The sequence below is a fragment of the Chiloscyllium punctatum genome, chromosome 1, assembly GCF_047496795.1.
Source record: "Chiloscyllium punctatum isolate Juve2018m chromosome 1, sChiPun1.3, whole genome shotgun sequence".
In the NCBI taxonomy this organism is placed as follows: domain Eukaryota; kingdom Metazoa; phylum Chordata; class Chondrichthyes; order Orectolobiformes; family Hemiscylliidae; genus Chiloscyllium; species Chiloscyllium punctatum.
The window spans coordinates 49,707,647-49,722,497 of record NC_092739.1 but is presented as its reverse complement, the minus strand read 5'-3'; the positions used below and the strand labels follow the sequence as shown (position 1 = coordinate 49,722,497).

At 42.8% G+C, this 14,851-nt stretch overlaps 1 protein-coding gene across 3 annotated transcripts; it reads left to right on the top strand.

Annotated features, from left to right (window-relative positions):
* The first annotated feature begins 12,592 nt into the window (after positions 1-12,592).
* fgfbp1b (fibroblast growth factor binding protein 1b) lies at positions 12,593-14,299 on the top strand. 3 transcript variants are annotated; one of them, XM_072556620.1, is made up of 2 exons: positions 12,593-12,682; positions 13,011-14,299. In XM_072556620.1, the coding sequence occupies exons 1-2, from the start codon at positions 12,608-12,610 to the stop codon at positions 13,692-13,694; spliced, it is 759 nt and encodes a 252-aa protein (XP_072412721.1). In that variant the 5' UTR covers positions 12,593-12,607; the 3' UTR covers positions 13,695-14,299. The 3 variants fall into 3 exon arrangements, with proteins under 3 accessions (XP_072412721.1, XP_072412892.1, XP_072412802.1); XM_072556791.1 differs by having other exon boundaries at positions 12,668-12,760; XM_072556701.1 differs by lacking the exon at positions 12,593-12,682 and adding an exon at positions 12,779-12,902.
* The last annotated feature ends 552 nt before the right edge of the window (positions 14,300-14,851 follow it).

Here is a 14,851-nt window from a genome sequence, read left to right as displayed (position 1 = left end):
GTGCTGAGTAATGCTGTGCAGGAAATCTGATAATCGCTTATATGTCTCTTACATTTTCAGTTCAAACTCAGGAGCACTTTCAACTTCAGGTGAACTTCCTGTTTGATGTTGGCAATGTTTAGCTAACTACTTTTGATGCTTTGGTTTGGCTGTGTTCATTTGCTGTTGCCTAAATAATCGCATTGTCACAGAACCTAGGCACTTTTACACACCTTCTCAAAGCTCAAGGAATAAAACCTTACCTTCATAGCAATTTCTTTTTGAAGTGTTTCTTTTGCTGATAGAGAGCAATCTCCCCTGAACCAACACTTTTTGAAACTGTTTAATCCTGCTAATATCCCAAATGATAGCTGGTAGGGAAGGCAGTTCTGTAACACTGACCTCAGTCTGGTCATCGAGAGCTTCACGCACGTTACAAGACATTAAGATTATGAATTTAATATTAAAGACTTTTTTTGAAACAATCAATCACAAAAATGTACAAAGTGTATCATGATTAGATTAGATTTCCTACAGCATGGAAACAGGCCCTTCGGCCCAACAAGTCCACACTGACCCTCCGGAGAGCAACCCACCCAGACCTATTCCCCTACATTTGCCCCTGACTAATGTACCGAACACAATGGGCAATTTAGCATGGCCAATTCACCTAACCTGCATATCTTTTGATTGTGGGGGGCTACCAGAGCACCCAGAGGAAACCCACGCAGACACAGGGAGAACATGCAAACTCCACACAGACATTTGCCTGAGGTGGGAATTGAACCCAGGTCCTTGGCACTGTGAGGCAGCAGTGCTAACCACTGAGCCACCATGCTGACCTCATATGCCCATTGATAAATGATCCTACACTTCCAAGTAAGTATGAAATACATGGTGCCTCCTTTGAACACAGATAGTATTTGATGTGTTCTGTACCTTCTTTTGGTCATGATTCAAACATTTCTGCAAGGCCAACAGTTGGTGCCCATCCCCGATTGCCCAGGAGGAGGTAGTGGTGAGGCATCTTTTTGAATTGATGTAGACCATTTCATGTAGATACCTTCCTAGTGTAGAGCAGGTGGGTGTTCTAGAATTCTTACTCTGGAACAGTGAACAAACAGAAATATATTCTCAAATCCGGATTGAGTGAATTTGCAGGGCTGGTGTTTTCAGCACCTGCTGCCATTGTTATTCAAAGTGATAGGGATTGCAGATTTGTGAGGTACTGTTGGAGAAAACTGAGCAAGGTGCTGCAGTGGATGTTATGTATGGTACACTTATGGGACACACTGTACACTGGTGAGGGGAGGAAGTGAAGCTTTAAGATGATGCATTGTTCTGGATGGTCGCGGTCTCGGTGTCATGGAAGCTTCAGTCAAACAAGCCTTTGGAAATCACTCTTATCATTTCTGCCTTGTAGATGGTGGATATACTGTAGAAAGAAAGGAGATGAGTTATTTTGAGTAGTACGATATTCATAATATAAAATAATAACATTTGCTAAATACCCAGAATATATGAAGAATTCTGTAGCCAACCAATTTAAGATTGTTTGCCGGGCTCATAGAGTGGTGTACTTGCATGAGCTGGACATTATATGTATTAATACATGGGACACTATTCTTTACTGCATGGGTTTCAATTCAACAAAATAAGGGACAGCCTTTCCTTCATTCATTTCTCAAGGCAATGTCTTCACCAGTGTCAATCTGCTTGATTTAAAACTTAAACAAAGCTTGGTATTTAACTGTTAGTCATCATTATCTGGTGCATTCTCCATGGCAATGCATCAAGCAGTCAGAGAGTTCATTTACCAACAGATCAGCAGTCTCATCTCAGCTATATGAGTGTTACTTCTCCTTTACATGAGCATTTCTTGTGAGTTGTCCTAATGTGCGCAAGATGACACTCTTCAATAAACTTTGTCTCTTCGAGCAATACTCAAACACTCAAGAAGCTTTACAGCATCCAAGGCAAAGCAGATACTTGGCTGGCACCTCAATCAGCACCTCCAATGTTAATTTGCTACAATACCAATGGAAAGTGGCATCAATATATTATCCCTAAGATATAATGCAGTAAGTCACCAAGGCTCTTTGGACTGCACCTTCTAAACCCAGGGACTCACACACCAAGAATATCAAGGGCAGCAGATGCAAGGGTACACCAAAACCTGTGAGTTCCCCTTCAAGCTGCACAACATTCTGATTTGGAAATATATCACCATTCCTTCACTGCCAGGGTCAAGTATCTGGAAAACCCTCCCAAGCTACCGAAGGACTGAAGTAATGTAAGAAGGCAGCTGACCATCACCTTTTCCAGGACAATTAGGGATAGACAACTGGTTCCTGAAACAGTTGGCTTATCTTAAGAGGAGAGGTTATTAATAGGTTGGTACTGTGACCATTAGAAGTTAAAAGTGGAGGTGATCTTATTAAATGACATAGATCCCGAAGGGAATGGATGCAATGGATACTGAGATGATATTTCCCCTTTTGGGAGTGACTACTACTAGAGGACACAGTTGAAAAGTAAGGGGTCTAACATTTAAGACAGCGATAAGATGAAATTCTTTTTCTTAAGAGAGTTGTTGGTCATGGAATGTCATTCTCCAGACAGCAGTGCAGACTGGGTTATTGAATGTTTTTTAAAGCTGACTTAGAGAGGTAATTGATTGACAAGAGATTCAAAGGGTATGGGAATTAGACAGGGCAGTGGAGTTGAACCCGCAATCAGATCAGCTATGATCTTATCAAATGGCAGAGTGGGCTTGATGGGTTGAATAGTGTTCTCCTAGTTCATATGTTCATATGTGTAAGTACTGCTATAATACTGATCTTCTGCATTGAAATATTGTTCCTAACATGTCATGGCTATTTGGCATTAAGATATAAAGATGTCAGCTGTGTTAGTGGCCTTTAGCTTGTTTGTTCCAGAATAGTTGGTACCAAAGTGGTACTAGTACATACCAGTCTGAAAGATGCAGAGGAGACAAAATTTCTAAACTGCATTTGGGAGAACCTTTTTTAACCAGTAAATGGCAAGCCCACAAGAGTAGAGGTGTGTGATTCTGGATTTACCTTTTCAGGAATTAATTTGAACAAGTGAGACAACATTTTGTGATAGTGATTGTAATTCAGTTAGACCCTTCAAGTTATGGCAAGGACAAAGACAACATTGGAGAAAAAGGTTTAAATTTGTGGGAGGCCAGTTTTATTAGGCTGAAAAGCAATGGGAAACAACCAAAAAAAGAAATGGAAGGTGTTCAAAAGGGAAGGTATTCCAATGAAAAGTGCATTAAGGACAGACAAAACAAAAGGAAACAAGTTTATTGTCAAATATAGAGGTATTTATCCTGAAGAAAGCTTTAAAGAGTTAAGATATTAAAAGGAAAATGGACTTGGGAAAATGTTTGCAAGTAAAATCAAGGAAAATTCAAAGGTCTTTATATGTATATAAACAGTAAGAGGATGATTAAGGAAGGATGGACCCAATTTGGGATCAGAAGGATAAACTACGTCTGGAGAGGGAGGATGTAGATAAGAATCTTAATGAATACTTTACAGCTGTCTTCATAAAGCAGGGGCTGATGATGACGTCCTCATTAAGGAATAAGTATGAAAATTTGATTATAAAATTGAGGTGATACATGTTGAAAAAATGAAAAGAAGAATGAACATGGATAAACAAAACAAAATAAAACATGCTACCCTGAAGGGGTGCATGAGGGCAGGGAGCTGGTTGTATATGTGCATTACTCAGGAAACATGGCAAGTTAGGTGGAGTGAGCAGTTAATAAAGCTTTCAGTATCAAGGCTTTATTAATAAACTCTTAGAGCAGCAAAGAGTTTACATAGAACTTGAAATGACACTAGATAGATCTCAGCTGGAGTACTGTATTCATTCTGGTCACCACATTTTACAAAAGATGTGAATGCATTTGTGAAGTTCAAAAGATGGTTCCAAAGATGGTTCCAGGAATGAAAACTTTCAGTTATGAAGATAGATTGGAGAAGTTACGACTATTTTCTTACGAAAGGAGAAAGCGAAGAAGAGATTTGATGGAAATTTCCAGAATTGTGGGGGGCCTGGACACAGTAAATAGGGAGAAATTGATCCCCCTCATAAAAGGATCAAGAACGAGGGGTCAAAAACATAGGTAATTTACAAACGAAACATCTGTGCTGTGAGAAGAAATATCTTCATATAGTGAATGGTTAGAGTCTGGAATACTCTGCCTGGACGTGTAGTAGAGGAAACTTCATTTGAGGCATTCAAGGAGTCATTAGATGATTAGAACATCGAACGTTACAGCACAGGCCCTTCGGTCCTCGATGTTTCGACGACCTGTGAAATTAATCCTAGCCACGAAACGACATGATCAGCTATCCTTAGTAGCCACACACTCAGATGACAAGCAACATGAGTTTGACTGGGACAACACTACTATTAAAGGACAAGCCAAACAGAGAACAGCCAGGGAATTCCTAGAGGCATGGCACTCATCCACAGATTCAATCAACAAACACATCGACCTGGACCCAATATACCGACCACTGCAGCGGACAGCTGGAACTGACAACCGGAAGCGGCAGATACAAACCACTATAAATGCCGGAGGGAACATCACAGAAGTGCTTCACAGGAGGCTCCCAAGCACTGAGGATGTCACCTAGACAGGGGACAAAGTGTCTGCAACACAAATTCCCAGAACCACAACAACGAGCACCTGAGATACAAATCTTCTCCCAAGCTTTCAACCCTATCTAACCCTCTGATTATCTTATACATCTCAATTAAGTCACCTCTCACCCTTCCTCTCTCCAACGAAAACAGGCTCAGTTCCCTCAGCCTTTCCTTGTAAGACCTTCCTTCTTTATCAAGCAACATCCTAGTAAATCTCCTCTGAACCCTTTCCAAAGCTGCCACATCTTTCCTATAATGCGGTGACCAGAACTGTATGCAATATCCCAGGTGTGGCCTTACCAGTGTCGTGTACAGCTGAAGCGTGACCGCATAGCTCCGAAACTCAAACCCCCTCCCAATAAATGCCAATACACCATATGCCTTCTTAACAACCCTATTAAACTGGGTGGCAATTTTCAGGGATTTATGCACCTAGACACCGAGATCTCTCTGTTCATCTACACTGCCAAGAACTTTACCATAATCACAGTTCTCTACATTCCTGTTACTTCTTCCAAAGTGAACTACCTCACACTTTGTGCATTAAACTCCATTTGCTACGTCTCAGCCCAGCTCTGCATCTTATCCATGTCCCTGTGTAACCCACAACATTCTTCGGCACTATTCACAACTCTGCCTACCTTACTGTCATCTGCAAATTTACTAACCCATCCTTCTATGCCCACTTCCAGATCATTTATAAAAGTGACAAACAGCAGTGGCCCCAAAACAGATCCTTGTGGCACACCACTGGTAATTTAGCTTCAGGATGAACATTTCCCATCAACCACCACCCTCTCTTCTTTCATCGAGCCAATTTCTGATCCAAACCGCTAAATCACCTTCAATCTCGAAACTCCGTATTTTGTACAATAGCCTACTGTGTGGAACCTTATCAAATGCCTTACTGAAGTCCATATACACCACATCAATCGCTTTACCTTCATCCACCTGTTTTGTCACCTTCTCGAAGAACTCAATATGATTAGTGAGGCACGCCCTACCCTTCACAAACCGTGTTGACTATCCCTAATTAAATTATTCCTTTCCAGATGATTATAGATCCTGTCTCTTATAACCTTTTCCAACACCTTACCCACAACCAAAGTAAGGCTCACTGGTCTATAATTACCAGGGTTGGTTGGACTCCCCTTCTTAAACAAGGGAACAACATTTGCTTTCCTCCAGTCTTCTGGCACTACTCCTGTCGACAATGATGACATAAAGATCAAAGCCAAAGACTCTTCAATCTTCTCCCTGGCTTCCCGAGTATCCAGGGATAAACCCCATTCGACCCTGGGGTTTTATCTATTTTTAGATCTTCCAAAATTGCTAAGACCTCCCCTTTGTCACCGCAATCCCATCTAATCTAGTAGCCTGTACCTCCATATTCTCACTAACATTGTCCTTTTCTAATGTGAATACTGATGAAAAGTATTCATTAAGCGCTTCCCCTATGTCCTCAGATTCCACACAACATTCCACTACTGTCTTTGATCGGCCCTAATCCTCCTCTCGTAATTCTTTTATTCTTGATATACCTATAGAAGGCCTTAGGGTTTTCCTTGATCTTATCCGCCAACAACTTCACATGTCCCCTCCTGGATCTTCTTAGTCCTCTTTTTTAGATCTTGTCTGGCTAACTAATAACTCTCAAGCCCCCTAACAGAGCTTTCACACTCATCCTCACATAAGCCTTCCTCTTCCTGTTGACAAGAGTTTCAACTTCTTTCATAAACCATGGCTCCCTCTCTCGACAACTACCTCCCTGCCAGATAGATATATAATTATTAAGGACCTGCAGTAGCTGTTCCTTGAACAAGCTCCACACTTCAAGAGTGTCCATCCCCTGCAGTTTCCTTCCCCATCCTACACATCCTAAATCTGTCTCATTGCATCATTATTGCCTTTCCCCCAGTTATACCTCTTTCCCTGTGGTATATACCTAACCCTGCCCATTGCTCTTATAACCGAATTGTGGTCACTATCACCAAAGTGCTCACCTACCTCCAAATCTAACACCTGGCTGGGTTCATTCCCCAGTACCATATGTAATATGGTGTCGCCCCTTGTTGGCCTGTCTACATACTGTGTCAGAAAACCCTCCTGCACATATTGAACAAAAACTGACCCATCTAAACTAATTGAACTATAGTATTCCCAGTCAATATTGGTGAAGGTAAAGTCCCCCATAACAACTACTCTGTTACTCTCACTCCTATCGAGAATCGTCTTTGCTATCGTTTCCTCTACATCCCTGGAACAATTTGGAGGCCTATAGAAAACTCCCAACAGGTTGACCTCTCCTTTCCTGTCTCTAACCTCAGCCCAAACTACCTCAGTGGATGAGTCCTCAAACATTCTCTCAGCTGCTATAATATTACCCTTGATTAACAATGCCACACCCCCTTCCCCTTTTACCATCTTCTCTGTTCTTGCTGAAACATCTAATTCCCAGAATCTACGACAACCATTCCTGTCCCTCCTCTAGCCATGTCTCTGAAATAAGACCATAAAGACCATAAGACATAGGAGTGGAAGTAAGGCCATTCGGTCCATCGAGTCCACTCCACCATTCAATCATGACTGATGGGCATTTCAACTCCACTTACCCGCATTCTCCCCGTAGCCCTTAATTCCTTGTGACATCAAGAATTTATCAATCTCTGCCTTGAAGACATTTAGCGTCCCGGCCTCCACTGCACTCTGCGGCAATGAATTCCACAGGCCCACCACTCTCCGGCTGAAGAAACATCTCCGCATTTCTGTTCTGAATTTACCCCCTCTAATTCTAAGGCTGTGTCCACGGGTCCTAGTCTCCTCGTCTAACGGAAACAATTTCCTAGCGACAACCCTAGGCCACAACATCAAAATCCCAGGTACCAACTCATGTTGCAATTTCACCCACCTTATTCTGGATGCTCCTGGCATTGAAGTACACACATTTCAAACCAACACCCTGATCGTCAGTGCCCTCTCACGACCTTGTAAACCTCTCCCTGACTTCACTGCCCTCAACCTCCTGTACATTGGAACTACAATTCAGGTTCCCACCTCCCCCCTGCAGCAGTAGTTTAATCCCCCCCCCCCCACCTCTGAATTATTCAATGAGACACAATATTCTTGGATGTAGGAAAGGCTGGAGAAAGGCACAAAGTCACAGTGCTTATTCTGACAACCAGTGTAGAGATAATGGACTGAACAGTCTCCTTCTGCATCATAACAATCTTGTGATTCAGTGATTAAAGGGTCTTTGAAAGTTGATAAATAGCTCGGCTCAGATTAAATATTTCCCAGGTTGTAAAGAAGACTAAGGAAGGAAATTGTAGATCTCTCTCCTCGCTTTTGGTACAGTGCCAGGTGATTGAAGGAGCTCCACCAAAGTTATTGCATTGTTTAAAAAGAAACAAGAGGATAATGTCAATAATTATAGGCCAAGTAGCTTAAAATCTGTTGAGTCAATTTTCAGGGCTCAAACAACCCTTCAATTATAAAAGTATAAATCAATTTTACTTAGTGTGGATCATTTTAAAGGGAAGGTCATTCCTGATTAATTTGATTGAACATTTTGAATAAGCAACAATTTGAGTTGATTGGGATAGCCAGGTGAGTATGAGGATTTTAGCGAGGCTTTGGATAAGGTTCCACAGGAATCAAAATACGTCAAAAACAAAACCCAACCATGCAATCCAGGTATGACTACTAAATTAGATAAAAATTAGCTTAGTAGCAAAAGCATGTAATAATAATTGATTGGTTGATAGATGGTTTTGCAACTGAAAGTTATTAGGCTCCATACTTGATGCCTTTTTTAACTTTATATTCTTGATTTAGATTCAAACATAGGGATGTTATAAAGAAGTTTGTAGTTGTCGAAAACTTGTCTGTGTAGTTGACAGTGAGGATATAAAATTTAGATGGGCAATTGGGCGGAAAGGTGGAAAAAGTAATTCAATTTGGAGAAGTGCGGTAATGCATTTTAAGAAGTGGAATAAGGCAAGAGAATATATAACAAATTGGAAGATACTGAATACTGTGGATCAATAGAAGGACCTTGCCGTATACATCCATACATCACTAAAGGCAACAGAATAACTTCAATAAAGTGGTTAAGAGGGTGTATGAAGTGTTTTTCTTTATTGATGAAGCCATAGAATGTAAAGACATAAAATTACATTGTGTAACAAAACTTTTATACTTGTTAGACCACACTGTGTAATATATTGCTTACAGTTCTATTTGCCACATTACTGGAAATGTGTGATTTGAGAGGCTACAGAGGAGATTGACAAGGATGTTGCTAGGACTGGAAAATTTTCACAATGAAGAAAGATTGGGTAGACTGGAATCATTTCTTTTGAACAGTATGGACTGTGAAGTGACATAACTGAAATGGGTAATATTATGAAGAATTTGGATAGACGAAATAGAGACAAGTTATTATTTTTGCATTATGATACACCCCATCTGTATTGTCTTAGGTTCCTGAGGGGACCAACATTGCTTCAAGTTTGAACGAAGTTGGAAGGTTATGACCAAACTCTAGTTCAGTGAATGGAAACCTGTGGACACAGTTTAATACAATACCTATCCCTGACCTCACTACCCTCGACTTCCTGTACACTGGAACTACAATTCAGGTTCCCATCCCCCTGCAGCACTAGTTTAACCCCACCACCACCCCAAATTATTCAATGAGGCATCTGTTTGATATATATACCAACCTACCTGTCCTACAGCCAATAGAAATTCCAAGCAAATAAATATTTGTCTTCACCAGGGAAAACCTGACACTTTCTCCCTGGCTCCTGTCAGAAGCTGAACCAGAATATTGGCAATCTTGGTATCCTGGGTTGATTGCTACCTCAGTTTCTGATCCCACATCCTCCTCGTCACCAGGGCTGGCTGTTCCAATTTCCATAAGATGACTGAGTCTCCAATCCTGCCTCAGCTCAACATTGCTGAAATCCTCATCCATGCCAGTATTAATTCCAGACAAAACTACTCCAATGCTGCCCTCACTGCTCTTTAATCTCCATAAACTTGTTTCCTGACAGGGGTACCTCCAGTGGGTGTTGCGCTAGTGTTAATACAGGGGCAGCCTCTGTCAGGGTTATGCTGTAGGGATGATCTCTCAATCATAGGAGTCCAAGGACACCAATCATGATGATGGCACATTTTGCGGAAAGGCTTCCTAATCTTGTCCTGTAACTGCCTCAGCCCTTGCATAGTGCTGTGGATTGCAGGAGAAGACCATTGGAGGGCCACATCTAGTCCCTATCACATGATTTTTGCAATAATGGCACCACTGAGCAGTCCATGCCAATCCAATATAGTGTTGGTGTATTCTCTCCATGTTATTGCACTGCTCCTGCATCCACTGTGACTGTTGCTATAAGCTGCTCTCCATGAGGGTGGCCACTCACCCAATGGAGGAGCTCATGTCTTCAAAGCCCTGAGCCATGTTAATGCACATGAACTAAATGGAGTCCTCTAGTTCGAGTCCATGTCCCTCAGGGAATCTGACATGTGAGCACACATCTCCCGCACTGCTGGACAAAGTGGAGCTGCATTGAGACCTTACATCTGTGCCTAGCTGGGCAGAACTGTGTTGGTCTGCCATCCTGCAAGGGGCACTGCTCACAGCTACCTAGGCCTCTCTCACTGTGTCCTGCTCATTAACGCCAGATTGTTCCCCCTTCACTTTGTGTACTTCAATAAAAGATCACCACTTTTTCACTCTCTCCACCAGATATTCCCATCTCTTCATTGCCCACTTGTTGCTGTGTGACCACCCGAGCAATTGATTGACCATACAAATTAGTATTTACCTGTTCAAATTTTAATTCTGGTAAACAGAAAACTTGAGAACTATCTTTAGAATTATTACCTGTCTAAAGGTGACTCTTGTTAAAATGTTTTTCTGTTCTCTCATGTCTCTAAATGTTTATCTGATCCACATCTTGTTATCAATATCTGCAAAACTAATACAGCCCCCAGGACTTTCACTTTCTGCATTTTGAAGTGGAAAATATGTCCCAATGAGCAGCATCAAGAAAGAAAAATGTGTTACAATGGTCATAAATAGCAATTTATCTTTCAAAAAGTTTGCACTTCTGCTGAAACCTTGTTAACCTACAACTGCCTCAAGTCAATATTAAACAGGACGGCCCAGCCACAGGTGTGTGAACTGAAGTATGTTCATTGCTTACAACATTGAACTTGTAAGTAATTCCATGCATTCCAGTCATTTTAAACTCTTCATCATAGTGTCCATTACTTTTTTTACATCGTTGTATTCAATGCCCTCTGTCTGCCATTCTCACTCAAATGCATTATAAATGAGTTTTATTGTTATTTTTGTTGAGTTCGCTGAAAGCATTTATGGAACTAGTTCTCTTGATTGTTGTTGGACTGGCATAAATCATTTCAGAAACTGTTGCACAACAGACTTTTGCGCAAAGTTAAGGCTCATAGAATAAAAGGGACAATTGCAACATAGATATAAACTTGGCTGAGTAATGTGAAATGGAGAATACTGATGATGGGTTTTTTTGATGGGAACAGAGTTTACACGAACAAGGTTTATATAGTGGGGTTCTCCAGAAGTGAATCATAGGATTGCTCTTCTTGAGATTTATGAGTAACCTTGGTGTACAGGACAAACTATTTTGAAACACATGGAAGACACAAAATCTGGAAATTTTGTGAATTGTAAGGAAGATAGTGTTTCATTTCAAAAGGACACAACCAAATTGGGGAATATGCAAACATAGGACCGATGAAATTCACTTCAGTGAGGTATGAGGAGTACAATCCTAAAGTGGATGCAGGAACAGAGGGACTGATGTATCTGTTCACTTAAATCATTGAAGATGGCATGACAGTTTGAAAAATATTAGAAACAGGAAAATGTTTTTAAAAATATAGGATTCCAAGCTTTATCAATAAAGGAACTGAGTACTAATACAAGGAAGAGATGTTAATTCTGGTTTGGCCTCAGCTGGAGTAGCCAGTTCTTGGTACAATACTTCAGGAAAGATGTGAAGGCATTGGAGAGTTTGGGGACTTGGCAAAATGGTTCCAGGGATGAGGAATTCCAATGATATAGATAGGGAGGAGAAGCTGGGACTGTTCTCTTTGGAAAAGAGAAGGTTGAAAGAAGATTTGATAAAGATATTCAAAATCGCGAGGGATGTAGATGGAGTAAATAGGGGTAAATCGTTCCCATTGGTGGAAGGACTGAGAACCGGAGGGCACCTATTGGCAAAAGGGAACCATGGTGCCAAGAGGAAAGTTGTTTTTACACAGCCTGTTTACAATCTGAAATGCACTGTAGGAGAGTGTGGTGACAGCCTGAGAAGGAGAATGTATATGGTTACAGGAAGACGCCAGTGTGGAGGAGCTGCAGGTAATCTGTTTTTGCTGAGAGCTTCCAGCTCCACCATTCAGTGACTCTCCGATAAATCTCCGTGTTATTTTATCGCCACTGGTTAACCTGCTCTAAAACCTGCTATGAATCCAATCTAAGGCTTGGAACAATCTTCTAATCGCCTGGAGCCAATCCGTGAAAGATAAAGGATGGGATCATTTCCAAATTCTGCCGGATGGAGAGAGTCCACGTGTTATCTCGGGTTCTATGGAAGGGTCAACTCTGGTTTCTCTGCACACATGCGAGCAGTCCCGCTGAGCTTTTCCAGCAACTTCTGTTTCTGATTGACAGCATCCGCAGTTCTTCCGCGTTCTCTATCCTCCCCCTGTAGCAGGTATTCCCCCAAATTCTTTACATGAAAGTGCCTTGGTTCATAAATAAGCTTGTAAAACAAAATGTCAAGTGGCCCTTCGTTACGCAGCAATGAACAGCTAACGGAGACGCGGGGTGGGCTCAGCGACTGAATCTGACCAGCTCCGGACCACACTGTGACAGAGTGACAGACTCATGCTGAGTGAGTGGGTCGCCTTTTCCCTAAAGTTGCAGTTCGGATGCAGCTTGGGCACGCTCAGTGGGCAGCAGGTTGGTGTTCCTTTGCAGCCGGACCTTTGGGTGAACCCTACAAAGGTGTGGTGCTAAAGCTGATGAAGCAGAGCTCAGGTATTCCCGGAGTGGCTTTCCCGGTGACGCCCCGTCTCATCGGAGGCGTTGCCAAAAAACATATAAATGGTAGACATCGCGGTCCATTCGCCACTAACGGTTCCTAATCCTCCCAGGAGCATCTGACAGCAGAGACTCCCAGGTGGGTTCTATCTCCTGGCCATTCGGTGCAGGAGTTGGTGCCTTTTTTTTGTTTAAAGGAGCCCCTTTAGTGAACTCTTGTCTTTTTGTTGTTGTTTTCACTTTGTAGCTGACCATGTGGATCTCCAAACTGACGGCGCTGCTGCTGCTCCTGCTCTGCATCACCCAGTGTCTCCTGGCGGAGAGCAGTGAGGGGCAGCAGAAGAGGAGGAGGAAGGGCAAAGGGCAGCAGCCCCAAGCCCAGCGAGGGGAGCCGCAGGACGGGGGCAAGAAGAGCAGCCAGCCACCGAGCCGGGCCGCCGAGGGCAAGAAGCAGCGGAGAGCCCGCGGCTCAGCGCACAAGCAAGGGCGCTTCCTCAGCCAGGAGCAAATCGAGTGCAAGTGGGTACTGCGAGGGCCGGAAGGCTCAGACATTAACCTGCGTGTGCAGTGCAAGAAGGATCTCAGCGATTACTGGTGCGAGTTCACCGGGAAACCCTCAGCCTGCACCAAGTACTCGCAAGATGCGAAAACCTACTGGAAGCAAGTCACCCGGGCCCTGAAGAAGCAAAAGGCGCTGTGCAGCCAACCCTCGGCGGTGCTGAAGTCCACCCTGTGCCGAAGCACGAAAGCAGCTCATCTGAAAATGACCAGCTCTAGCCTGCTCACCTCTGCAGCCCCGGGAGAGGAGCAGGAGAAGACACTGAGCTCAGATCCTACCGCGAATCCAGATATAGACAAGATAGCTTCGGAATACTGTAATGATAACTGGAGTTCTGTTTGCAAGTTCCTGTTCTCAGCAATCCAGGGCTAATACAGCAGGGACTCTGTGAATGATGTGTCTCTGTGATTGTCCATTTTACTTCCTGTTTAAAGATTGGGACTATATTGATTGTATAGGTGATCAATTGTTGTAGAAGTTCCACGTTTTATAAAGTGAGTTTGTAAAATGTAAGGTGGCCCTAATTTATTAACAGGCATTCTGGAATACACTCGCTCCGTGTTGTCGGACAGCGCCTAGGCACTCTAGACAAATGAATACAAATCCTCTCGCTGTCTGCCCCCAAAATAACCCATTCCCAGCACCGTCCCGTTTGAAAACTGCTCAGCAAGCAGTTGGGCAGAATATGTCTTATCTACCCATGGCGCCAGTTTTAGTGTGTTTTAAACAGAAAGGTCCACGTTCTGCTTTCTTCAATGCTTTCTGCAGTCTCGATGGGTTGTGTGACTTCTGCTCCGATTTCTTACGGTCAATATCACTCACACTTCGGGACATTATATTACTTCCATTAGCAACACAGCCGCTAGTACCTACTGACATTTCAAAGATCTTTTCTAAAACATTAACACCAGCATATTGTAAATAAAGCCAGCTATATTTAACAAAACTGTTAATAAAAAACTTTTTTGAAAACGTTACGACGATGCCGAGTTGTCTTTTCAGAAAGAAAGAAATTTTACAATAAAATTTACACACGGTCTCTCCTTAAAACAAATTGATTTAATCGGTATTAATCCTCGCACCAAAGACAAAAGTTGCTGGAGAAACCCAACAGCGTTGGCAGCATGTGGAGAGAGAAAGCAGAGGTGAGTGTCAGGTCCAGTGACCTTGCTGCCAGACCTGCTGAGCTTTTCCAGCAATGTTTGTTATTATTTCTGATTTCCAGCACCAGCAGGTTCTTGGTTTAATCCCCAGCGTGGTCTGGATGCAGCCACGCACGGTGGCTGGGTGGTACAGCGGTTAGCACTGCTGCCTCACAGCACCAGGGAGTCGGGTTCGCTTCCAGCCTCGGGTGACTGTGGTGTTTGCACAATCTCCCCGTGTCTGTGCGGGTTTGCTCCGGTTTCCTCCCACAGATGTGCAGGTCAGGTGAATTGGCTAAGTTACATTCCCATTGTGTTAGGTGCATTAGTCAGTAATAAATATACAGAAATGAGTCTGGGTGGGTCACTCTTCGGAGGGTCAGTGTG

Excerpts from the sequence above, each read along its gene's own strand:
- fgfbp1b (XM_072556620.1), top strand. The coding sequence starts at position 12,608 with ATGCTGAGTGAGTGGGTCGCCTTTTCCCTAAAGTTGCAGTTCGGATGC. Across the intron at positions 12,683-13,010 it reads GCACGCTCAGTGGGCAGCAG|CTGACCATGTGGATCTCCAA; the intron begins GTTGGTGTTCCT and ends TTCACTTTGTAG.